This window comes from Gopherus flavomarginatus, chromosome 4 (genome assembly GCF_025201925.1).
Source record: "Gopherus flavomarginatus isolate rGopFla2 chromosome 4, rGopFla2.mat.asm, whole genome shotgun sequence".
Taxonomy (NCBI): domain Eukaryota; kingdom Metazoa; phylum Chordata; order Testudines; family Testudinidae; genus Gopherus; species Gopherus flavomarginatus.
The window spans coordinates 172,034,888-172,062,101 of record NC_066620.1 but is presented as its reverse complement, the minus strand read 5'-3'; the positions used below and the strand labels follow the sequence as shown (position 1 = coordinate 172,062,101).

Below are 27,214 nucleotides of genomic sequence, written 5' to 3'. Positions count from 1 at the left end.
AACTCAACATCTTTTGGTCACTGGTGAATGAATCACAGTTTTAATGTAACTCTAATGCTCAGTGACAATATCTTCACACTAGTCTTTTACATTGTAACCTTATCATATGATCTGAAACTTTCACCCAAGTTATCTGATATTGCATACATTTATTTTTATTCCTTTGAGATCTTCCGAGGACAGTACTGTGGACAATGCCACACTTTCAAGTGAACACCACTGGTTTATCTGCAGTCTTTTACCTTAATCCCTCTCCCCCTTCTCCCAAAACTCATTTCAGAACTTTTCCTCTTTCAGGATATGAACTCTTCTCTGTGACCAGCATCAATGTGTTTCTTTGAATTAGTCATTGAGCTTTGATCTTACAAACACATACACATGTGAATAACTTTATATGCATAGTCCTGCTGAATTCAAGAGATTATTCACTTGCATAGAGTTCTCACTGGGCTGCAGAATTTGGTCCGGGGCTCAATACTCCAGTCCTGACTACGGCAAAACTGCCTCCTGAAGTCAGTGAGGGTTTTGCCAGAGCTAGGCTTGCAAAATCAGGCTATTAATTAATCTTGTCTTCAAGATGATTTAAAGGATGTTCCTATTCAGCAGTTTTAATTCTTAACTTCCCTTTTCCCATGCCAAATGCCATTTTAAAATCTCCATTTAGGGCACTTTTTGATACCTTATTGTAGATACCAAAATAGCCCACTTCTCTCTGAGATTGGCTGGAAGTTGGACTCAGACCTGACCAAACTCAGGATGACATCAGACCACAGGATTCAGGTCTGATCACAGTCAGGACCACACTCAATACACTGGCAACCTTCAGGTTTGATGATTGCAACTCATATCTAGAAATAAAGCCACCCACCCTGATAGAACTCAGATTGCTGCAAAATACAGCAACCCATCTGTTTAGGAATACAGGTTGCTGTGACTCACCACCCAGAGCTGCTCTCTCTGCACTGGTTCCCCAATGAATGAGATGTCCAGTTCAAGGTCTCAACCTGATATGCAAAGCCCTCTAACTATCTGAGAACTGGTCCTACTACCTGAGAGCTTGTTCTTCCTTCTGAGACCATAACTGCTGTTGGCATCTGTGTTCTAACATAACAATGAAACTCTTAGCTAATTGAGGGAGGTGTGTTAATCGCAGGAAACAGAAGTTTCATGGGAACTGGATGTAGATTATAGAACTCACTTCAGGAAGAGATAATATGACAATTGGCAAAACTTAAAAGCAAAACTTACCTTTCTATCTTAGTTTTCCCATGGTATATTCTTCTCACACACAGGCCCATAGCACACCCTCTCACTCACCCAAAGAGAAATGAACAGGCAAACTATAAACTATCTCATTTACAGAATGTGAAGAAAAATTATTCTATTTTTAAAAGCAGCAAAGAATCCTGTGGCACCTTATAGACTAACAGACGTTTTGGAGCATGAGCTTTCGTGGGTGAATACCCACTTCCTCAGGTATTCACCCACAAAAGCTCATGCTCCAAAACGTCTGTTAGTCTATAAGGTGCCACAGGATTCTTTGCTGCTTTTACAGATCCAGACTAACACCGCTACCCTCTGATACTATTCTATTTTTAAATTCTTGGGAGGCACACAGATACTAGTCATGTGAACTCTATAAGTACATAGGCAGAGAGAAGTTTCAAATTCATCTGGTTACTTTAATTACTTTTTTTTTTATTTCTATAGTATTAAAGCAAATTCAAATTCTGATGTGTTAATTTAACAATCTGTATTTTATTCAGATGGAAGATCATCTGTATTATTCTTAATAATTTTATCCTATACTCTGTTTCCTAAACTACATTCTTTAAAATCCCTTTTAGGAATATACATTTCCAGTTTCAACCTAGCTGTTACTATTAAATATTTTGGGATCAAAAATACCATACAGGATAACGATAGAAAATTGTTCCATGTGTAATGTACAAACCATTTTTCACAGTTCTAATGAATATTATATAAAAATGTCACAATTCAAGCACTAATAGATACTTGGTGTAATCAAGATTAAATTAAGTTCAGCCTTACGCCTTCACATGCTAAGAGTCAAATCCAGGTTCAGTGTGCTGTTGCACTCTAAGCAGGTGTAGATATACACTCTGCAAAAGTAGCAGTACAGTGTACTCCTATGCTGATAACAACTGCCCCTGCACACCCACCCATGTACTGGTTATTCTGGCCTGAAGCACATATAATTTGAACAAGGGTGGGGTAAATGTAAGGACCATAGCTGGGTTGGGGAGATGGTACAATGTCCTTTGACCCAGGCCTCAGAACACTTCTTATGGATTTGTGGGGGGTATGCGGGTAGGGTGGAAGCAGACTAAGAACTGAGATAGGGTTCCATCTTCTGGGCATGAATTATTTTGTCAGGCGCCTATGTACAATATTCTGACAGAATTTGCCTTATCGGGCCAAATCCTGTTTACTTTATTCAAAATTGTGTGAGCTAGATTAACAGGATTTGGCCCCAAATGGTTAACCCTTCAAGTAGCATAAAAGTAATTCCAGTACGCTTAGCCCATAGTTCCTAAATAACTTCATTTGCAAAATGAAAGTAGATCATTGTTTGTTTATAGGGGGTATCTGCTCATGAGAGAGAACTTTGCAAAAATGGACTACATTTTATTGTACATCAATTTGGAATCGATATTCTAAAAGAATAGCCTGTATTTTTTACTTCATACATCTGATTACGTGGGTTCTAGCGCACGAAAGCTTATGCCTAAATAAATCTGTTAGTCTCTAAGGTGCCACAAGGACTCCTCATTTTTTTTAAAAGAAAAAAGAGAGTGAATTTTTTTTTCACGTGGCACAATTTTCTCCCAAACACAATTTGACACCAAAATTATTATTTATTTGTATTTTTAGTTATTTACCACCTAGGTGCTACTATGATGATACGTGTTTTAGAAATACCTAGCAGACCTCTAGGTCTAACATGAGTGCATAGATGTCTGTGTTATATGCATTGGTGTGGGTGCTAAATGCCCACTTTTAACAAAAGGATAACTGTAGTCTTTACAGAGAATTATTGTAGCAGACAAAAAGATTTTACAAAGGGCCACTTAAATGGTTTCATGTGGAATGTGTGTCCAAGATCTTATATGAGAAGAGCAAAATAATCAAATAATGTTACTGCTGATTGAAGGGGGCAAGAACAGCATTTTTCTATTAAAATGAAATTAAACTCACTCAATTTTACATTATGTTGGATTAAATCACTACAGATCTGAATTATTTATTTAAATTATACAATATAAAGTGTAAATGTAATTGTATTTAAATTAAATTAAATTACATTAGCCAAACTAAATTATATACAATACTGACACAGTGATAACGCTACTGTAATAAGACTTCTGACTGTAAGTCAGTACAATGCAGTATATCCTAATAATGCACAATACTCAAAAATAAAATGTGGGGATTAGGAATTACTTAAAATGTAGTCATGATCCTTAACTATATTAGACCAAATGGAAAACCGGACTATGCAAAACTCTGTTTAATCCCAGTTGACTGGATGAGTCACTTTTATGTAACTCAGATTTCTGACACAATATCATGTTAATTGCCGATGCTTAATATATAACTGTACTTGCCAAAGAATGCTCAGGTTATGAGAGTGCTGCAAATGCTTGGCCAAAGAATGCCTGCATTTCCAGATAGTTTGAAAGGATTCCCTTTGTGATTGGGGTAAAGCACTTGGGTGACCAGTAAACATTGCTTTCTGGTTGACTTTGCCTTCTAATGGACACTGCCCCCTTGAGGTGTTCATTGTATTCAGAGAAAATTGTATGTGAAGGCTGTATGAATCTGTACAAGAGTGAGTTCTTCCAGTTTTGAGTGAGTTCTTACCTAATCATTGTAGTTCATTTAATTGCTTATTTGCTCCCAGCTGAAGGGTGTATAAATCTTTATTAATAACAGATCTTTAGATGTCAATTCTAGGCACATTGCAGAGGAAATTGGGTGTGCATGTCCCATTGGCAATGAAAATTGGCAGCAGTTGCATGCTTAATTGCCCATGCACAGTGCTGCAACCAAGATAGCAATTCTTAGAGAGTAAGGATGAAATCCAGGCCCCACTGAAGGCCATGGCAATACTTCCATTGACTTCCACAGGGCCAAGATTTCACCCTAAGACTTTGGCAAAATGCAATAAAAAGTCACATTATAAAAAGAGCTGTGTTCCAGGCAACACAAGTAGCTGTGTCAGGAATGATCTAGTTAATACTTAGCCCTGCCTTAAATTCAGGGGACTGGACTAGATGACCTATTGAGGTCCTTTCCAATCCTACACTTCTATGATACACAAAGGTAAGGCCAGGAAAAGCTTAGTTTTGGGGATACTGTGTCTGTGACTGGTAATGGAGGCATCAAAACATCCCAGCATTAATAGTCTGGAAAACCTATTCCATTTCAATCCAGAGTTTTACCTTACAACTCACTATTCCCCACCTATATCTGTGCTCTGGGCCAAATCCTGCGGCCTTTACTCAATCCTTATTCCTTAATCCAATGGGAAAATGTTGGACTGAGCAGACAAGATGATTTTTGTATCCACTCTGCTTTTGACACCAGCATCTACGGCTGGCTCCAAGCAGGAGTTCTGCTTCCTGGGATTCTCAATAGGGTGGCAGCTCTGGATACCTCTAGGGTGGGTTTCTTTTATAGCACAGAAGATAGTCTTGGGGTGTATTAACTTATAATATGTTCCTCTCCTTCTGCAGGTCGGAACCTGTAGAAGCAGGACTATTGATGGGCCTGCCCCTTCCACCTCTGCTGACCTTGTACATTGCAAAGTCCCCATGAAGTGATTTCCAGTGAGTATGTAACAGAGGTGGAATCTCCCCTTCTGGAGGTGTAGGCTCACTTGTGCGTGTGTGGAGGAGGATAGAGGAGCCTGGTGCCCTGAGCTGTGCAAGGCCCTCAGGACTGGCCCATAATGGAGATAAGCTTCTGTATTTGTGCAGTTTGGCTCTTGAAATCCCTGTCACAAACTTACCTATAAAAATTAAATGTCTACATTGTAAATCACAATGCAGTAAGGAAACCTCCCTTCTAATTTCAAATAGAGTTTTGAAGACTTGTTTGTGGACATCACTACCTAGAGGGAAAAATATATATTTCATACTTGATATGTGCAGTAAATTGTTGTTAAATATCTTTTGCCATATATAAAATCTATAAAGAGAACAAAAGTGACCAAGTTTATGATGCCATGGTATATTACTAATATATGGAGATTTATTAATAATAATCCTTGGCTGTTCCCTAGTGCCTCTTATGCCAGAGTCTCAAAGCACTTTAAAAACATTAGTTGATTATTATCCCCATTTTACAGATGAGGAAACTGAGGAAGAGAGAAGTTAAGTGATTTGCCAAAAGTAACACAGCAAGTCAGTGGCAAAGTTAGGGATAGGACTGAGTCTCTGTTCTAACTGTGGCACAACATTATATTCCCACTAAGTACATTCACTGTATCTTAAAGATGTTGTTTCACACCATGCATTTTAAAGATCATGAAAATTGGCCAGTTTTGTAAAATTAAAATTTTTACAATGGCAATTTCCTGCCCCCACATAAGCAGAGAAGGCTACTTAAAGGGTTAACTACACAGCTGTGTAAATAAAAGTTTTTTATTTATTCTTGATGAAACCTAATTATAATGTTTAAATACTGACTGGCACAGAAGATACTGAGCTAGCTCTGGATTCCCTTGTTTTGTTATTGGGCATGGCAATGGTACAACAAGATACTCCTACTGTGGCTTCAGGCAACTCATCTTCCTCAGTCCATTCATTAAGATCTGGATTATAGCACTGAATGCACTTCTTATATTTCTTTTCTATTTCATTCCAGCCACCCACCAAGTAAATTTTCCCATTAAGAGTTGAAGCACCTGCAGTGCTCACTCCAGTTGGCAGGGGAGCAGCATAGCTCCACTGGCCAGCATAAGGATTGTAGCACTCAACAGGGAGGACATCAATCCTTTCACCCCGACCTCCCAGTTGGGACCCACCCATAACATAGACCCTCTCCCCAAGGGAAACAGCACAGTGCCATCCTCTTGGAGTGCTAAGGGTGGACTTATCCTGCCAGCTATCATTGCTGGGGTCATACATACACACAGAGCGGGAGTAAGCATTATTTATGTAACCTCCTGTGACCAGGATTCTACCATCTATGACTGCACTAGCATGGCAGCACCTGGCTACCTCCAGCGGTGCCTTCATTTGCCACTGATTAACTGCAGGCACATAGCATTCAACTGAGGATAGACACCCTTCAGAGTTGCGACCACCCACTGCAAAAAGGAGGCCATTGAATACATTCAGGCTAAAATGGGTGCGCTTCTGATTCATGTTGGCCAGGTGAATCCATGTGTTGAAACGAGGATCATATCTGCAAACATTAAGAACAGAGAATAACTGATGCAATCAAAATACTCAAATATTTCTATGGGAAGGCCTACAACATCACATCTGCCACTCTATAGTTAAAACTGTGGGGCTTGTAAATCACTGTTTAATTTTTACTGTCTGGCTATTACAATTCACTTGAACTGAAAGTTAGAGTTCTTGCTAAATTTCGGTACAAATAGGTTTCATTCTTTAACGGGTGAGAAATGTATCTTTGTAATTCAAAAATAGTTTTGTCAATAAAATCTGGCATGTATTTAGCACATAATTTGATCTAATTACCTTCAGTAATTTGATTTAAAAAAACCTCAACCTCCTAAGAACCTTGGAAAGTGACTATTGTGCCTGTACAGTATCTAATTTCAAATACTATTCTCTATTTTTTGTAATTTAATTTCAAATGTGTCTTGTAATATGCATCTCAAGATTTTACATGACCAGTCTTTAAAAGTGACATAGTGGCTCCTTTATAATAAATACAATGATGTATTTATTAAATTTGTTCTTATATAATATATTCTGTACTGTACCTGGTCACATGTTCTTTTAAAGCCCAGTATTGCTACCATTGAAGTTAATAGGAATCTTGCCAAACATTCCAATGTGTGCAGTATTGGGCCTTTTGGTAGTAATAATTCAGAATTTATATGGCACCTTGTAAGTATTTCTATCTTCAAAGCATTATACAAGCATTTTAAACGGTATATTTGTTGTCAGTAAAAAGATGCATTTTAAATATTTAGGGCCAACTTGGTAACTACTTATTAATGCAAAAAATCCTTACTCAGAGAAAGTTTCATTAATTTCATTAGGACTGCTAGTATCAGTAAGAATTTTCAGGATCAAGTCATTATACAAAAGAATTTTTACAGTGAATTATATCAAAGATGCAAACAAGTGTTTAAAAATTATCAAGGATCTGATGAATTCACTAAAACACACATAACACTGAAGGTCATAAACTGCCTTTGATCTGCAATGCAAATCCTGTGGATATCAGTGGTCACGCCACATGCTTAGGCACAGAGAGATGGCGAATATGTATAACCCTAGGCTCATGATGCAGATGAGAAAAAGCAAAGGTGTTTCAAAGCTAAGGCTGATAATCTGTTTTATACTCAAGGTGTTGTACTTAATTTTCCATTACAGGAGAAAACAAGGAAGAGCGTCAGCTTCTGAGAGCTGCTTTCACATTATGAAAAATGTCTGAATAACATTTCATTTATTATTGATTCTGCGTATTAATATGTATGATATTTTAGGCATTTTCCTTTCATTGCTATTAATTTTAAATAAGATTTACATGAAACTAGGATCTTTGTTTCTGAACACCTCAACTGGTTCCACAGGTCAGTGCCTGCTGGAAGTGACGTTCTCTGTTCAAAACATTAAGCATCTCCATCAATTCTAAAGTCACAAATAGAAGATTATGACTTCTTTGGAAGGATAAGAGGTGAAGCAGATAAATTGCTAGGCCCACATGTTCCTGTCTTCAGAGGGTACAGAGACCAGCAAGTGGGGAGAGTTCACATAAAAAAGGAGTTGGGGACAACCTCTTAGGAGGGAAATATACATATTAGGAGTTAGCTCTTGTCTGACATTTTACATCCGTATCTCTGAAAGCAATTATACTAATGCAGAGAAGTGAAGAGACTTGCTCAAGGTCAATGGCAAAGCTAGGAATAGAATTCAGGTTGGGTCACATTGACTCCTGTGACTATGTGGTATTATTCCAGCTCGCTGTTTAATTTCCACCATGCAGTCCACATAAAATATCTGTGGGCTGAGGTCAGGCAGGGCCTGAAATAAGTGGGGGTAGCTGCGGGGACCATCTCCTCTATGCAATGTTTTGCCCTAGCAAATTGACATAAATGACTAAACTGACCAACCAAACAACAGAGGAAGTTAGTGCTGCATTAGTTCTCCCTGTACACTCACTGACCACCCTTCTAGGAGGGGTTATTTGGGCATTCCTGCTCAGGGGCTCTCCTCAACAGTAACGGAGTAACAGCTGTGTGTGCTGGGAGGCTGCTCAAAGAGAGGCATAAAATTTATGCTTATATATTATTATTAGACAGTGTATTAGATATATACTGAGATCCATGAGTTTTCCCACATTATGATGTGCCATTGATTTTTAGGCAGAACACATTTAAAATCAGTAGAAAGTTCCTCTTACAAATAATTTGACCCCAGGCCTCTAGGTTGAAATCTCCTTGTGTTCTACATTACTGCCAGTCATACAGTTCTAGGGGGACAATGCACTGGAACTGCAGTCCTTCAGAAACTATGCAGCATTTTGTGTATTTGATCCGGGTGGGAACAACATAGCATTTAAGAAACAAAGATATTGCTTCTAAACCTATGTCATCAGAAATAAAGACCAAAATAAATGAAATATAGAAAAAATGTTGAAAATAAAAAAAGAATCACAATCATTGCTAAAAAATGTTCTTCAAAGTTTTCCACAAGGCATCAATAGCTCTTGAACTTGAAGAATTCTTGCCTTGTTTGGTCTGTTACAACATTAATGCTATTTACAATTTTCCTGCATTTTCATATTTAAATAGCCATTATTCATTTAATTTTGGCTTGAGATAGATTTTCTGATTTGGAGGTAGTGTTCTTTATACATTTGTGATTATGGATGGATATTTTGCATGACTTTAGTCGTACATTTGTAATAGCTAAAATTTTAAATATCATCCTTTTTCTCCCCTGCTAATAATCTTATCTGGTTTTGCTAAGTTTTGCACTCAAGCTTGGATTTGCTCCTGCACAATGTGGAATCTGCCTCTCCTTCCCTTATAAATAATCATTTACCTGCAGAAATTGCTGACAGCATGCTTGGCCTGGTTCCTGGCATCGTTCTGGTCTTCACCACCAGCCACATAGAGAAATCCATCCATCATAGTCACACACTGATTAAAACTTTTAGCAGGCATTTCAGTAAGCTTCTTCCATCCATTATCAGGATCTCTGTATAAGATGTCTCTGCTAAGGGACTTTTCTGTTAATGCTGGGCGTCCTCCAACAGTAACTAGGACTTTGAAACCTCCACGAATCCTTGTTCTTCTAGACTGCAGTGTATTCTGATTATATGGAAGCAAATGGTAGTTCATGGCATCCACTAGAAGTCGGTGGCAGTCTGTGTCTTGCATCATTCTTGGTACAGTTTGAACATAATTGACCAAGTCTTGAGCAGAGATTGTACCAAAACGAATGTTGCCCAAGAGATCAGCAGCATACTTTGCTCTTTTTTGGTCAAATTCCAGCCATTTTATTGCTATCTGGAATGCAGCAATTTCAGAAGGCAACTGCAAGTCGTCATCTGCAAGGAGTTCATTGATTTGATCAAAAGTAAGTTTTAAGAACTGATCTGTTTCTGAAAACTCAATGAAGTTGTCTCTAATAAATTTCTGTGCTGCTTCCTTGGTGTTTTTCAGTCCATATGTCTCTGCAATATTGGCAATATACATACAGTTCTCAACATTGATTTCTTGCATCAAAAAATCAGAGCACATTTTTACAAGGGTGTGAATCTGAAGATAGACTGCTGTGGAAATGATACTACCTATTGTGTAGAGTGAAAGAGTTAGCTTTCCAGTGTAAGCATAGGTGATAACGGTGGCTAGACCCAATGGAGATACATCATGGAGATCCACTCTTTGAGTAGATGGGTCTTTCTTTAAGATGTTATGAAAGTAGTCACTGCATGAAGCCATCACCACCTTGTGAACATTGAAGGATTTGGTTTTGGTACCAATAATCAAGTCACAAAGAAAATTTTCCTGCCTCATTCTGCTTAGCCCTTCCAAGAGATTTGGGCTATACGAAGAATCAGAAACCTCAGCTGAGATGCAGCTGAAGCCATTCCCTCCGTCTAAGAAGCCATTCAAGCCATTTAGTTTACTTAGGGGGCCATCCTCCACAATTATAGTCATCTCATTGATATCGCCTTTGTTCTTTTTGACAGTCTTCTTTTTAGGAGCCATGACTGCAATAGAATATCACAGCCAAGAGCTTGCTGAAAAATACAATGATAAAGTTTAGAGTTACATTTCAGTTATAAGTATTTAACACCTGACTGATGACCCAACAGAGTTTAAATTTTATCAATAAATGGAACATATCTTACTACTACTTCAAAACTTAAAATTGTGTGTTTTATTGGAGTGTGGTTGCTAATAATAAATACTGCATATGATTCATCTGGAATTATAGTTATATAGAAAGAATGCATTTAAAATTAACTCTTCTTTATGACAAGATCACAAAAATCAAGTTTCCCCAAGAATGAGTTTAGTATGCAAATTCAGTGGAACTGCAAGAGTTCTCTAAATCCAAATTTAGAAGTTTCTATTTCCCAGAAGTAAAATGAGTTTGGCTAAATATAAACTTTAAAAAATAGAATAATATTTTAAAGTCAGGACCCAGACTATAATTTTTTAGTCAAAAACACAATAAAGGGATAGGATCGGATTCTGTTCTTGCTTTCAGACGTGCTATTCACAATTTACAGTGATGTAAATGAGTTCAGAATCTGACACACGGAAATTAAAAATGGGGAAAGTTTTCCACAAATAAAGAGTATGAAACATTTTTTGGGAAAGTGTATTTTAGTCATGGTTTTCAGTATTCTTAGACTGAGGATCTGAGCTGAGTGCTTTCAGGATTGGGATTGTAGATTTATTAGGTTTATGGAATACCATTTCCATGTCAAAAGCGACAGAGTCCTATGGCACCTTATTGACTAACAGACGTATTGGAGCATAAGCTTTCATGGGTGAATACCCACTTCGTCAGACATTCACCCACGAAAGCTTATGCTCCAATATGCTCCAATGTGTCTGTTAGTCTATAAGGTGCCATAGGACTCTCTGTCGCTTTTTACAGATCCAGACTAACATGGCTACCCCTCTGATACTATTTCCATGTCATTCAGAAATGCCCTTCCACATATAATTTACTTCACAAGCTTTCCCACATTTATATCATACTGTCCATAATTGAAATTATGGTGCCCACAATTTCAGCATCAATTATTGAGGGTATTTCTGGAAAAAAAAGCCTAACTTTGTTTTGTAAAAAAATTGATACAGACTTTGCAACAGGTATTAGATTTAAGAAGCCATTTCTGTATGTGAAAAGAATCCTCACTTTTATACAATAACATTAGATTAACTGTTTAAATTAAGCATATAAACTATGGGCAAATTCCAGCTCTCACTGAAGTCAGTGGCCAAACTTCTGTTGAATTCAGTGGGAGAAGGCCCTGTGTGTTCTTCAGAGGAGTTATTTCATTTACAAAATATAAGCAAATACACATTAAAGAAAGGTCCTGGTCTTAACACATCAATGAAATGAGTCACCGACACTAATCAAATACAGTATTATACCTAAGATACACTATTTTCTTGCATTCTGACACAATTTCCTCAAATTCTGATCCTAATCCCCTAGATAAGCTCAGAAGTTGGAGGAATGCTATGTAATGATAAAATAAGAAGCGGCATCATTTACTAGATTTTTTAAATAAGCCTCTCCAATATTTCCTTGTAAAATCTCATCATATTCAACTTCCCCAAGGCATGCAGCTTATAATGTCAGCATTTTAATTATAGAAAGGAATGGTTAGTTCCGCTGTAAGAACCAGGATTTTTTTTTTCCTGCTGGGTGATGACTGTGTGCAGTGTGAGAGAGGCCCATGTGTGCCGAAAACGTCAGTCTCTCAGTGTCACTGCATGCCAGAATGAGCTGAGATTCCAAAATGTCCCCTTGCCAAAGAGGTGGGTCAGCTGCTTCCCTTCTCCCTGCCCACCCCGGCTGCATTCCAAGAGCTGCATCTGTTGAAACCTATCAGAGTCAGTTCTAGGAATAGTAACATTCACACAGCAGCTTGCCATTTTAAGACAGGTTCAATTTAAGGTGTATTTGCCACTTTGGACACACTTGATTGTTTCAAATGATGATTTGCAACCTATTTATACTACACAAAGTGCAATATACATTTCATTGTTACAGACTGAAAAAGAGACCAAACTTTGGATGTGTTTACATATTCTATTAACAAACTTTATAGATGGCTAGATAATATTACCTTGGCAAGCAAAACTGTGGCTTTAAATATTTTCAGAGATATTTAAATTTTATAAACTTTAACACGTGCACCATTTGCTCATGAAAACAAGAATTATTTTAGATCCAATAATTTTAAATGTTGTTTGTTATAAAAATAATTCTCCAAAGTTTTCCTTACCATGTACTTTTCTATCAACAGAAATTTAATGAGCTAGTTTGTTTGATTAGCAGCCAATGAGTTAAATGCAAAAGCATTTGAAGGAAAAGCAAAAGGAAATGCAAAAGCAAAGAAACATATCAACCAACACACCATGAAAATATCTTAATTTTATTTTTAAGTTTTTCAAGCCTCGGGTGATTTGGTTTTCTACAGACTTTTGCCTTTCCACAGATAGAAGAGGTCATATTGATTTCAGCTGAGGAATAATTCATGCCAAAGGACATTCCAGGTCCAAAAATGTGCTAGATACAGACAAAAAAAAAACTATCTTAGAAACATGATGAATATGACCAGCAACTGCAGCAGCAGGAGCAACTTTACCTTCCTCAGCAATGCACTGTCTACAGCTGTCCAACCAGGTGTCAGTAGGAATGTCCGTTCCTAGGAAGAATGATAAGAGGGAGAATGAAAAAGAAAGAGAGAGAGAGAGAGAGAGAGAGAGAGAGAGAGAGAGAGAGAGAGCTCAGAGTCCAGCTGACAAGTCCCAGCAATTGCAGTTCTAGTGTGACCCTTTGCTGTCACAGTGAATAAAAGAGGCTGGTGTCTGCGCTCTGGGGCCCTTTAAAGTGACCCCTCCTCCTCGTCTCTCTCTCTCTATCTGCCATCCAGGGGGGTTAGGTTTCCTTTGCTTGCCTGACTTTTAAAAAATAAGGAAACAAACTTGAAGAAGCAATGGGCTTAAACTGCAGCAAGGGAGATTTAGGTTGGACATTAGGAAAAAGTTCCTAACTGTCAGGGTAGTTAAACACTGGAATAGATTGCCTAGGGAAGTTGTGGAATCTCCATCTCTGGAAATATTTAAGAGTAGGTTAGATAAATGTCTATTAGGGATGGTCTAGATAGTATTTGGTCCTGCCATGAGGGCAGGGGACTGGACTCGATGACCTCTCGAGGTCCCTTCCAGTCCTAGAGTCTATGAGTCTATGAGTCTCTTAGATATAAACATAGATGTGCAAGGGAAATATAGGGCAAGCTCTTGGAAAGGGCATTCTCCCCCAATCCAGCCTCATGCCAACCTGTCTGGGAGAAATTGTTTACGATAACTGTATTATTTATCCCAGATGGATAAAATACAGCCTGATTCAGACCTCTTCTCTCCACCATCTACAGTGTACGTTTCTTTCTGTCTCTATGAGTTTAAGTAAACACAGGTCACGTATCTTATTCGGATAGAGGATCATCATCACAATAGTGCTGCGGACATCCATAACAACATGATAACTGCATTGCTATTCCAAAGAAATGCAAATAACCTTCTCCCCACAAGACAAGGTACTGGGTGTCTGAGGTGGACTAGTAATGGGATACTGAGCCCTTCATAGGCAGGGCCAGCTCCAGGCACCAGCTTAGCAAGCAGGTGCCTGGGCGGCCACTCCGGAGCGGGGCGGCACATTCAGGTATTCGGCGGCAATTTGGCGGAGGGTCCCTCACTCCCGCTCGGAGCGGAGGACCTCCTGCTGAATTGCCACAGATCGTGATCGCAGCTTCTTTTTTTTTTTTTTTTTTTTTTGGCTGCTTGGGGCGGCAAAATCCTTGGAGCTGGTCCTGTTCATAGGTTAATGGTTCAAACACAGATCATGATCCTGCCCCCGAGTTTTACTCAGAACATGAGGATTTCTTTGCAAGCCTGATGGTGGAATATGTCCGTCAAGCCAGTAGTGACTAAGAACAATTACCATAAGTGACCTGTGTAAACTGAGTTCAGTTCCTACTGGACAGCTGTCCACATCTCAGAAACAAACAAACAAATCTCCATCATGATTGGCACCAGCTGACATTTTTCAGATACTGTATGGACACAAAATCCTTTCACTTCTCCAAGAAGTATCTCCAGAGTAGTATCTCCACAAAGTAGTGGTTCAGGGAAGCTTGCAGTCTATCAGTCTTACTTCTGTACTGTAGATAAAAAGATAACTTCAGCCTCCTGAGGGCCATCAACTCTCATCAGTGACACAGTCACAACCCTTCCAAGATGAGAGATATCCCAGGTAAATGCTAGTACACCAGGATGTGGTTTTGGCCATTCATTACATGGTGCTCTTTCCCTCGAGTTCATACTGAACTAAATCCCCACTATAGTGCTAGGGTGTGCTGTGTTGCTAGAGCTGCTATCTTTTGAATAAGATGTGCAGTATGCAAAACCAAGGCTGGGACAAATATTACAATAATACATAAAAATATTCCATGGTACATTTTCAAGAATAGGGGCATTGACACCAATAGGAAAGACATTGACCCCAGTAGGAAAGACAATTCAAATGTAATGGTAATTCCATTCTGCCTACCTAAAAATCCCTTTGTTATGTAGAGTTGATACATTAATTTTTAACTCCCTTCCTAATATTTCTTTAAAACATGAAAGATGTTATACAAGTATAGCAATTTTCATTATAATTAAATTAACTTTTTAAAATCCACTGCATACAATGAACTCACACATTTTTAACGTGCAAGTCATTCAGCTTCACAGATTTAGGGGAAAGCTTGGCCCCATTCAACTCAGTGGCAAAGCTCCCATCAGGACGAAAGCTATCTAATGGTTAGGGTGCTAACCTAGGACTCTGGAAGTCTGGGTTCAATTCGTTGCTCTACCAAAGGCTTCCTATGTGACCATGGACAAGTCATTGAATCTCTCTGTGCTTCAGTTCCCCATTTCCATCTTACAGGGCTGTTGTGAAGCTAAATACGTTAGAGACAGGGACGTGTTCAGATACTACAGTGATGGGAGCCACATAAGTACTGCAGACAGAATGGACCTTCTGTCCTGTCCCTGTGTTATTAGGTAACAAAAATTCAAAACACCTTATAACAGGAGGTTGTTATACCCTACTATTAGTCAATGTACAGGACTTCCAATGCCAACATTGGTTCCAGTCCATCATCCGTAGCACCTCTTATGAGAGAAACTCATCATCCATTTTTGTGACCTTGACATTGATGTATTGGTGGACTTCACAGTTTTACTCTTCCCACCCTAAGGACAAAGCCTTTCCACGACATTTTGGCACAAGGTGTAGCTTTCCCCCTCCGACACAATTCAAAAGACAAACCCTAATTACATCTGCTTGTTAAACAATGCACTGCTTATTTAAGAAAAATAGGTAAAATAAAGTAAAGCATTTATTCTTCATCACACATAGATTCATACAGGGGCATGCATTTCCACCAATATGTCAAGACACTACTATTTTCGGAAAATTCTCTTATTCTGTGATACCCATAATAAGTGAGTAAAATCTGTTGAGTGGACCAGATCCTCAGCTGTGGCTGAGCAGTACTTGAAGGAGTGGGACGGGTGGAAAGGTGCAAAGGTGCCTTTCGTGACCAACTATTCCAGGATTGTTCATCCACCAGACTGCAGCCTAGTAAACAGTGGCTGTGGCCTTCTGCAGATGGGGGTCTGTGATGAGTTGGACCCCCCCATCCAGGGTGCCACCTGATGTGCTTGGGTCTCACTGAGCCCACCCTTTCCACCAGCCTTGGTTTCCTCACCCTATTCTTGGTGTGCTAGGCTCTCAAGCCTTCTCCAGCACACACACAGGTAAGGCCACACCCAGATGCAGACACAGACTGAAATCAGCTGTGTGTGGGAGGACTTAGCTAGGAGAATCGCCACCACTCATGTGCACACATCCTTTGGGGTATAAACCAAAAATAATATTGTCTTGTGCTGTATAGAAAGATCTGCACAATGCAAGCTCATAAAAATTCACCCTCTCCCTCAATGTGAAAAGAGATATGCACAGCTTTTTGCTTCCTCCAGATATGAATTGCAAAACCTGGGTTTTGAAATAAACAATAAGTTTATTAACTACAAAAGGTAAATTTTAAGTGATTATAAGGGACAGCAAACAGAACAAAGCAGATTACTGAGAAAACAAGACACACAAACTGAGCTTAATACACTCAAAAAACAGGTTACAAAGTGTAATTTCTCACCCTAAATGTTGTTTTAGGCAGATTGCAGAGCTTCTGTAGCTTAGAGTTCCAGTTATTTCTCTTTACAGACTGGACCCCTGTCTAATCCTGGACTGAGCCCTTGCCTTTCCCTTCAGTTGTTTTTAGCAATCTTCCTTCTTGGACTGGGAGGCAATGGAGAAGAGTCCTGCTTGCCTTACTTCTCAGCCTAAATAGAATTTACATAAGGCGGGAATCTTTTGTTTCCCAATGTGACCCCTCACCCCCTCTTAATGGAAAAACACTGAAAGCCTCAGATGGGCGTCTTATACCAGGTGACCCAATCACCTGACCCTGTAGTGTCAAAGCAGAAATCCAGCGAGCTTCTCAGGAAGGTGGGAGATTAAGTATCTTCCAAGTCTTATTGTTCTTCCTAATGGCCGACTGAGGATGATTGCCGACGGTCTGGTGGGTGTTCCCCCAAATACACACACAGTTGTAATTGTTACATAGTCAATATTCCTAACCTCAGATACAGAAATGACACATGCATACAAATTGGATTATCACATTCAGTAGATATCTTTTCCAATGATACCTCACATAACCTATCTTGCATGAAACATATCTTAGTTATGCCATATTCATATCATAACAATATTTCTATGAAGAATATGGGGTGCAGTGTCACAGCATTACTGGGACATAAGGGACTTCCAGCTACATCCCTTCCTCAGGTCCCCATCATTCATGCCATGTCAGACAGTAGGACTCACTACAACAACTCTATGCCATGCCACCTGAAGATTCTCCAATGACCAGCTAAGTAATCTTAATGTTGGACAGGATCTGACCTGTTACATAAAAATTAAAAAAAGAAATAAGATACTAAAAAAAATGCTTAACAGAGCCACCAATAAGGACATACGCCTAAAATAAGTAGCTGTACTACTGTATTGCTGCAACTCTCATCTTACTCCCCATTCCCTACCCTACTGTGTGTTACCTTCATTCTCCTTCACCTCTCATGTCATGTTAAAAACTTGTAAGGTCTTCCAAGTAGGGATCATGTCCTTTCATGTTATCTGGGAAGCACCTGTGTTTGTTGTAGAATAATAATAATATTTTGGACATATCTGGACTTGTCCTTTCTAGCACCCTCTACTAGAGGAGTTTTGCTGTTTAGTGAGAACCTAGAATGCTATCACAGGGAGACACTACAGTAAACTTCATGATGATGAGAATATTACAAAAATAATTGACCACCACATTCCCTCTCTCTATCTAGGTACTTATGTAGCACTCATCACCATAGCTCCTAATGGATTTTTGTCCTCACTACTCCTGTGAAGTAGGGAAACCTTATCCCCATTTCACTAAAGGGGAACTGAGGTGCAGAGTAGGTTAAGCAAGGTCACACAGAAAGTATGTGGTTGAGTCCAGAATTGAACCCTGCTCTTGAGTCCAGTGCCCTATCCATTAGGTCACCCTTCCATCAGGCTGCATGTGGTAGGACTACATGAATTACTAATTGCATCCAGAGCTTAATTTGTGTCAGGGCTTTCCAGGGCTGAGCCCTGTCACCGCTAGGTTTGGCAGCTCATAGCCCCAGCACCTCTGCACTGTTGCATCACTGATGAATGTAAAAAAACTGCTTGAGCCCTAGCATTTAATTGCTTGAGCTCCAGCACTTCTTTCATTACAAATTAAGCACTGATGGCACCTACAAATCAATGTCTGTGAAATCATAGTATCAGAGGGTAGCCACAGGATTCTTTGCTGCTTTTTCTGTGAAATCATAGTGTCTTCAAAGCTTCCTAGGGGTTTCAATGGCTGGTGGAAGGGCCAGAGTCTGCTTTGGTGGTGATGTTAGCAAGAGCAGTCAGGGCATCCTCCACCACTGCCTGGGTATAAACCCTGCCAAGGAGAGGGGACTGGCGAGTGCTTAATTTGTAATGAAAGGAGTGCTGGAGCTCAATCAATTACATGCTAGGGCTCAAGCAATGTTTTTACATTCTTAACTGATGCAGCAAGCTCAGAGGTGCTGGGGCTATGAACTGCCAAGCCTAGTGGTGCCAGCCATGGCAAGACCTGGCAAGAATTAAGCACTGGGTGGGCCCTGCCACAGTGATGATGATGATGGTGGTGGATGGGGAGAAAAACGCAAGCAAAGGCTCTGCCTTCTTCATGTCTGCTTCCCAAACAGAAATGATACTGGAAGAACCCCCAATCCAGTCACTGGGGAGCATAAGGGAAGAGATGGTAGGAATGTGGGCTGCTTAGAGAGTCGCAGATTTAACCAAGAGAGCGGAACAAGGGAGCCCAAAATTAACAAGGGGTCGGGGGCATCCATGAAGGCTCTGACCCTCCAAGCTGGAGAAAAGACAAACTGGGCTGGGTGAAAAGTTGTTGATTTTCTTTTGTCCACATCAACAGAGCTGAGTTTTCCTGAAAATGTTTCATTAGGTTGTGGGAGAGACAAGGTGCTGGAGAATAGCTTTGATTGGCTCAAGTTGGAGGCGAGAGACAGATTGCGCAGCTCAGCTCTGTACAGGCTCCAAAGCTTGGCTCTGTCCAGGGGTGAAAAGTAACGTAAAGGACTTACCAGTATGCAGGGCAGCTGGGGTCCTGGGCAAGGTAGGGGGAGGGCCACTCTGGGCCCCTTGAAGGGGGCAGGGTCTTGGGTGGAAGGGGCAGGGCTGGGGCTAGACTCCTCCAGCCAGCCCTTCAGGGCTGCCTCAGCCTGGCCTGTGCTGCCTGGGGCTCCGGCAGTGATTTAAAGGGCCCAGGGACCAGGGGCAGCTGCTCCTTTTGCCTGCTCCTTCTCCCCCTGTCAGCGGCCCTGCCAGTATGATGCTTGAAGTACTGCCACGGCAGCACCTTAACGTCGGCTCTCTCCCCACACAGCAGTTGGTCCAATTCCAAAGCTATGCCCAGTCCTCCCCCACCTGCCCTTCTCCGAGCCTGGACCCACCGGGCTACACCTGCACCGCCAACAACCAGGAGGGGCTGGGCAGTACTGGTCACTGGTTCTCAAGCAGCTCGAGGCGGACGAAGTGTATGGGGCGAAGGAAGGAGACACGTGCCTGGACGGGGGCGGGACCCAGGGAAAGGCCGGACGGGGAGAAAGAGGCGCCCCCAGGGAGAGAGGGTGGAAAGCGGCGGCACTGACAGGCGGGCGCAGCAAGCCGGGCTCCACGCGGCGCGGGCTGCTGGGCTGAGCCCGGGGAGAGGCGCTGCTCACAGAGCCCCGCCCCGCCCCGCCGGCAGGCCAGGAGGGACAGGCCCGGCCGGGCTGTGGCGCTCAGGGCGCTGCTATAAGAGGCGCCGCCGGGGGGCAGGTGCGGCCCGCCGAGAGCTCGGAGCTGCGCGGGCGCGTGGCGGCTGGGCAGGCTGCCTGGGCGCGGCAGGGCTTTGCTATGGCAGAGGCTGCGAGCCTGGTGCCGAGGGTCTTGCATCTGAAAGAGCGGCTCGGCCAGACTCAGGATCCCCAAAAGGTACCGCCTCGCCCCCGCGCCCGCCTAGGAGAGGAGGCTGGAGTCAGCGCCCTGCGGGGGCTGCTGGGCTGGGGCCTGTTTCTGGCTGGCCGCCCCCCGTGACCCCCGCACACAAGCTGCGGGATCCCTCTGGCAGGTCCCGCTGCGAGGCGAGTTTGTGGTTTCACTGACTTTATTGCCTTCAGCTAATGACTCCTGAAGCTTCTGCTTCATCCTGAGAGCACCTAGATCCATTTATCCCCCTTCACACTTGTTAGGCCTGAAACTTCCCCTGCTTTAGCTTTGCACAGCCTGGTGCTGAATGGCCTGTGTGTTTCAAGCAGAGTTATTTTTCAAAGCCCCTGAACAAGAAATTAAAAAGCCATTTTGACAGAAAAGGAGAGCTGTCCTGCTACAGTCCTGTGGCAATGAGTGGATGCCTGCTGGAGAGACTCCAATGTCTGTTTGATATGCACAGCAAATCTAAGAGATAGAAGCTTATAAGGAGGTGCTACAAACAAGCTTAAAAAGCAATAGGAATAAAATCTTAAGCATTTAGTGTTTTATAATGTACTTTTGAAAACAAAATATAAAGTCACATTTATATATAATGAAATTTACTTTTAACTGATTTAATTTACATATCTTTTACCTTTTAAATTATGTATTAAAGCTCATGTTAATGCAAAAATCAGTGTTTATTCCCATGCATCTTATTTGACTTATGTGTTTAATATCTTTAAGGGAAGCCATGATGATAGTATAACAGTGATATTGAAATGACCGTTCCATCAGTATAGCTTTAGATGAGTAGCCCTGTTGAATTTAATGGGAGTAGTCACATGTACAGTAGACCCTCAGCTACAAACACTTCTGGAAGGGAGGTTGTTCATAACTCTGAAATAGTCGTAAAACGTTATGGTTCTTTCAAATCTTTACAATTGAACATTGACTTCATACAACTTTGAAACTTTACTATGTGGAAGAAAAATGCTGCTTTTAACTATCTTAATTTAAATGAAACAAGCACAGAAACAGTTTTCTTACCTTGTCAAATACTTCCTAAAACTTTCCCTTCATTTTTTTTAGTGGCTTACATTTAACACACTACTGTGTTGAATGTATTTGTCACCCCACCCCACCCCTGCTGCTGCCTGATTGCATACTTCTGGTTTCAAATGAGGTATGTAGTTGACTGGTCAGCTCATAACTCTGAGGTTCTATTGTATAATATTACTCTTGGTTAGAAGTATTTGAAGAATCATTGCTTAAGCTAAATCCCGTCTCTCTCATTTGTTTTGATATTCCAGTGGTGCTGAGAGATTGAGTATTTTTAAGATAACTTGGAGGAGCACGTTCTCTAAATTTGGAAATAAAAGGATTGACGTGTCAGTACAAAATATCTTCTGAAATTTGAGTGCCTTCTGATGACTGAAGTGGGAAGGTCTTATGTAAGAACATGTCTGTTACAATTTACTTCATAAACTAATCTTGAAAAGCTACCTAAGGTCAGTTGACCTTTGTTGTCATTTCTCTTCAGTTATTTTGACCTGGAGTGGGGCAAGTAATGGTAATTTCATCCAGTTTATAGGGACATGCTTTTTTTAATATTAGGAGACTCTCTGGAGTGGTGGTGGTGGTGGTTTATGATGAGAATAAGGAACAGAAAGGTGAGAAGAGAATTAGAACTTGTGACCTTGATATAACAGAGCATCTAAAGCAAACTCATCTAAGTAACAGACAGTGTTGGTTTTGTCTGAAGACTTCTTGGCATTCAGACTAGAAAGCTAAAACGTGTTGAGCTTCTGGGGTGCAAACTACTTCGTATTTGATAGCGGTTCTAAATGTGACAAATGAGCCTTTTATGGCTTTGCTAATGCTATACAACAGAGAGGCTGAAACAGTGTAAGAAAGTTATCACATATTCCAGTCATGCCAGAAGGACAAATCTGCTCCTAAGCTTAAAAAGGAATCCAGTAACCAGTAGGATAGCAGGATTGCCCAGGAGCCATAAGAAGTACCCAGATGGGAAGTACCCAGAACCAAACCTCAAACACAGATCAGTCTGATCTGAAGGATCAGCATTTGATCACTAAAGCAAACTACGATGAAACCAGACCTGAGCAGGAAGATTAGCAGGATTCCACTGGCTGCTGTTTATCCCTTTACCAGCCACAATATCTTGACAACTAATGGGCATCCAGCTTCATGTTTAAAGGAAACTGAAGGTATGTCTATGCTTAAAACACTACAGCAGCAGAGCTGAAGCTGTGCTGCTGTAGTGCTTCAGCTCGACATTGCCTACACCAACAGGAGAGGTTTTCCCATTGCAATAGGTAATTCACCTCCCCAAGAGGCAGTAGATAGGTCAAGAATCAATGGAGGAAGTCTCCTATTCATCTGTCTTTCCCTACACCAAGGGTTAGGTCAGCCTAGTTACCTGTCTCTGGTGTGGATTTTGGATGCAAGTTCCCAGTGTAGACAAGCCCCACTTAATCAGACACCATTGTTGAAAGCTACAAGCCTGGGCAGAATATAGTAAGGCGTTATCTGTCAAAGCTATTGTATGCAGAGAACAGCTATAATTTTTAAATAATAATAATTGGTGGTTCCTGAACTTGGAACTCATTTATGGTTACATTTTTCTGCTCTGTGTGTGTAATATGTATACATTCATAATCTTTATTTAGACACCTATGTCTATCTTCACTTCTATTTCAAGGGTATTTTCTGTTTGTGCTGGCTTTGAGAGTCAAAGTAGCAGATTGTTTTCCTGTGCTGAATGTTTCTTGTTGTTTCTGCAGGCCATATCCTCAATGACACCTGTGCAACTGTTGCTTGCCAATTATGCTCCCACTTTCAGCTCTTCAAACCCACTAACCATGACTGGCATTACACAGGTGTGACTGCAAGCCTTAGTTGCCCTGTGGAATGTTTATTATTGGTGATGGAAGATCAGAAGTGGGTAACGTTTGACTTTCAGAGCCCTGGCTGAGTGTGCAATTTTAAAGCTTGTGTCTATATAACTGGGGCGAAATGGGGAATGTCACAACTTTGGCCAGGATCTACAAAGGGACTTAGGCATTGACCCTAGGATATATCTAGGGGGTCAGGGGTCTGGGTTGGGGCTGGGGATGAGGGGTTTGGAATGCAGGTGGGGGCTCTGGGTTTGGGGTGGGGGTTGAGGGATGGGCTTACTTTGGGTGGTTCCTGGTCAGTGGCGCAGCGGGGGTGCTAAGGCAGGCTTCCTGCCTGTTCTGGCGCAGTGGATGGCGCTGTGCCCCGGAAGTGGCCAACAGCAGGTCTGGCTGCCAGGCAGAGGCACGTAAGTGGCTCCATGTGGCTCTTGCCTGCAGGCATTGCCCGCCACCCTGGGAGCGTGGAGCTAGTGCTCGGGGCAAGGGCAGTGCATGGAGCCTTGTGGCCTCCCCTGCTTAGGAGCCAGACCTGGTGCTGGCCACTCCTGGGGTGCAGCGTGGTGTCAGAGCAGGTAGGGACTAGCCTGCCTTAGCTAGGCAGCACTGCCGACGGGACTTCTAATGTCCCGGTCGGCAGCGCTGACCAGAGCTGCCGCGATCCAGTACCTTAAATTCCGTGACCCAGTACTGGGTCACGATCCGCAGTTTGAAAACCACTGCTCTAACCACCTGGCAACACTGGAATAAATTGCCTAGGGAGGTTGTGGAATCTCCATCTTTGGAGATATTAGTAGGTTAGATAAATGTCTATCAGGGCTGGTCTAGACAGTATTTGGTCCTGCCATGAGGGCAGGGGACTGGACTCGACGACCTCTCGAGGTCCCTTCCAGTCCTAGAGTCTATGAATCTATAAGGTGATTATTTTCACCCTCCCACCTCATCCTCCTATTCTCAGGGCCGTCCTTACCTATACGCAAAGTATGCAGATGGTAGGGCCCCAGGAAATTTGGGGCACCAAATTTCTTGGGGCCCTGCGCAGCTGCATGCTGCTCCAGCCCCTGCTCCTGCACTTTCCCAGGGCCCCTGCCTCTTCCCGCCCCAGCCCCGCCCCCACTCCCCTGAGCTCTGCAGCATGGCTGGGCCTGCACTCACTGGTAGCAGGAAGTGCAGACCTGGCCCCAACCGTGCTGCTGGTGAGTGCTGGGGGGTGGTTCCCTCTTTTCCCCCAAGCCTGCCCCCCTGCAGAGGCCTGGGGCCTGCCCCAACCCCATGAGGGGGCTTTGTAGGGCCCCAGAGTAAGTAGGGATTGCCCTGCCTGTTCTAGACAGATTTTGAATGGGATCCAATCTGGTAGGGAGCTTCTAAGCACACCTGCAGGATTGGCCCTGGGGTGAGCTACGAAGGCGAAGGCTCATTTTCTCCTAGGGCTGGTCCAGACTGGGGGGGGGGGAATCGATCTTAGATACGCAACTTCAGCTATGTGAATAACGTAGCTGAAGTCGAATATCTAAGATCGAATTACTCGCCCGTCCAGACGGCGCGGGATCGATGTCCGCGGCTCTCCGTGTCGATTCCGGAACTCCGTTGGGGTTGATGGAGTTCCGGAATCGATATAAGCGCGCTCGGGGACCGATATATCGCATCTAGATTAGACGTGATATATCGATCCCCGAGCAATCGATTTTAACCCGCCAATATGGCGGGGTAGTCTGGACGTACCCCTAGTTTGTAGATTGTGTTAGAAAGGAGAGCTGCATGTACGTGTTCAGAGACACAAACTTAAGCACCTAGAAAACTTCTACTGGAAAAACTTATTAGAGTTAGGCGGCGGCTGAACAAGAAACTCTTGCAATGTTTTAGATCTGTTATTAGATAGGGATGATAAAATTATCAAACCAGCTCCCCGCTGGATGATGAGACCTGTATCTCCTGCGTGATTTCCTCCTTGACGGCCATCAGCACCAGCTCCGGCTCCTCTGGCTGTTTGGAGTAGGTGATGACAGTGGCCAGGGTGGGTGGGCTGGGCTCCTGGCTTTCCGGTTTTGTGGATTACGGTGGTGACTGAAAACCAGATTTAGGTGTCTAATTCTGGGGGCTTAGTTGTCTAAGTACCTTTGTGGATCTGGGCCTTACTGTTTAAAGGATTTGCTGTCAAATTTAAATTTATTTTAGATTAGTAAACGTACAGTGTTCTGAGAGAGGTGTGTGCCCACACATGCATGCACGTGAGAGAGATGTAGTCCTGACCAGTAATGGTGCTTTAAAAGGGCTAATTTCTTGATATTGAAGTTGTTTTGTGTACATCTTTCCTCCCAGTCAATGTGAACGATGTTTGGGAGTTTACTTATTGTCCCCAGAACAACAGTGCAGCAATCACAAAAGACTTTGTTGGTTTTAAAAACAAACTTCCTAGTTAGGAAAGGAAAACAGCAATGCAAAATGAAAATGTATAACAAATTGAAAAAGGGAAAGTTGATCGCAATGGCTATAAACTAGCAGTTATTAAATGCAGTCAGTTGCTGAGGGAAGCTAAAAAATCAATAAAAAATATGGCCAGTAGGATTAAAGAAGGAATTTTTAAAATGAGGCACAAAAGAAACTCTTGCAATGTTTTAGATCTGTTATTAGATAGGGATGGTAAAATTATCAATAATGATGCATAAGGAAAGCAGATGAGTTCAACAAATATATCTGTTCTGTGTTTGGGAAGAAGCTGGAAGACTATCACAGCTCACAGTGGTGATCAAATATTTTCTGTTCTGACAGAAGTTGCTAGAGGTAAACACTTTCATATCTGCAGGACTGAGTAACTTGCATCCAGGAGTAATAAAAGAATTGGCCGAGGAGCTTTGTGAGCTGTTGATTTAGCTGTTTAACCAAGCTAACGTTGTTGTGCCAGTTTTAAAAATGGGTAAAATGATGATGACCCACGAAAATGTAGGCCAATCAGCTGGTCATTTTTCCTCTGCAAAATAATGGAATGGCTTATGTGGGATGTAATCAGTAAAGACTTAAAGGATGGAAGCATAATTCTGGCAATCAAAATGTTTTTATGGAAAATGGATCTTGTCAAACTGTTTTTTTCATGATTATAAATTTGGTGGCAAATGCAACAGTGACATAGTATAATTAGACTTCTTTAAGGCATTTGATTTATTACTACACAACACTCTGATAATTAAATTAGCCCTGTACAAAATCAATGCAGCACATATTCAGTGGCTTAAAAACTGCCTGTTACATCTTTAGAAGTAATTATAAATAGGGAATCCTCATTCAATGTAAGTGTTTTTAATGGAGGTGCCAAGGATCTGTTCTTGGCCTGATGCTATTCAGAATTTGTTGATCTGGAAGATAACATAAAAACATAGCTGGTAAAAATTGCAGATAATCCAAAAATTGGAAGGGGTAAATGATGACAGTGCTGTTCTAGAGAGCAATCTGTAACCCATGGTAAGCTGAGCTCACTTGAACAACACACGTTAATGCAGCTAAATGCAAGGTTACATCTAGGAACCATGAGTGTAGGCTACACTTAAAGAATGGGGCAAGAGGGACTGTATTTTGGAAAGCAGTTACTCAGAAAAAGATGTAGGGTTTATGGCAGGGGTTGCCAACCTTTCAGAAGTGGTGTGTTGAGTCTTCATTTATTCACTCTTGTCATAAACAGATAGTTAAGGGTTAATAGAACAGGAGTACTTCATGTCTCTTTTGACTGTAAAGGGTTAACAAGTTCAGTGAGCCTGGCTGTCACCTGACCAGAGGACCAATCAGGGGACAGGATACTTTCAAATCTTGAGGGAGGGAAGTTTTTGTGTGTGCTGTTAGTGTTTGGTGGTTCTCTCTGGGTTCTGAGAGGGACCAGATGTGCAAGCAGCTTTCTCTCCAATCTCTCCAATACAGGCTCTTATGAGTTTCAGAATAGTGAGTACTAGGTAGATAAGGCGAGTTAGGCTTATGTTTTTCTTTATTTGCAAATCTGTATTTGGCTGGGAGGAGTTCAAATCTGTAGTTGTATACTTAGGCTGGGAGGTATTCCAAGTGTCTATAGCTGAAAGACCCTGTACCTATTCCATTTTACATTTACAAAAATAATTTTTACTGTTTTTTCTCTTTAATTAAAAGCTTTTCTTGTTTAAGAACCTGATTGGTTTTTTTTTGTTCTGGTGT

The 27,214-nt window shown here is 41.6% G+C and overlaps 2 protein-coding genes across 3 annotated transcripts in view; one reads left to right on the top strand and one right to left on the bottom strand.

Moving 5' to 3' along the window:
• Positions 1–1,591: 1,591 nt before the first annotated feature.
• The window catches only part of KLHL31 (kelch like family member 31), a 30,815-nt gene continuing 5,192 nt past the window's right edge, over positions 1,592–27,214 (bottom strand). The window contains exons 2-4 of one of the 2 annotated variants that reach the window (XM_050950766.1): positions 13,075–13,134; positions 9,276–10,479; positions 1,592–6,435 (exon numbers count right to left, since the gene is read on the bottom strand). In XM_050950766.1, the coding sequence (XP_050806723.1) occupies positions 5,703–6,435; positions 9,276–10,447 (1,905 nt within the window). In that variant the 5' untranslated portion in view covers positions 10,448–10,479; positions 13,075–13,134 and the 3' untranslated portion in view covers positions 1,592–5,702. Of the gene's footprint in view, positions 6,436–9,275; positions 10,480–13,074; positions 13,269–27,214 lie in introns of those variants that run through there. The other variant, XM_050950765.1, reaches the window with a different exon arrangement.
• Positions 20,027–27,214, top strand: part of LOC127049646 (elongin-A-like) — a 49,267-nt gene continuing 42,079 nt past the window's right edge. Inside the window, exon 1 of the mRNA XM_050950781.1 lies at positions 20,027–20,147. Within this exon, the coding sequence (XP_050806738.1) occupies positions 20,070–20,147 (78 nt within the window). The 5' untranslated portion in view covers positions 20,027–20,069. The remainder of the gene's footprint in view (positions 20,148–27,214) is intronic.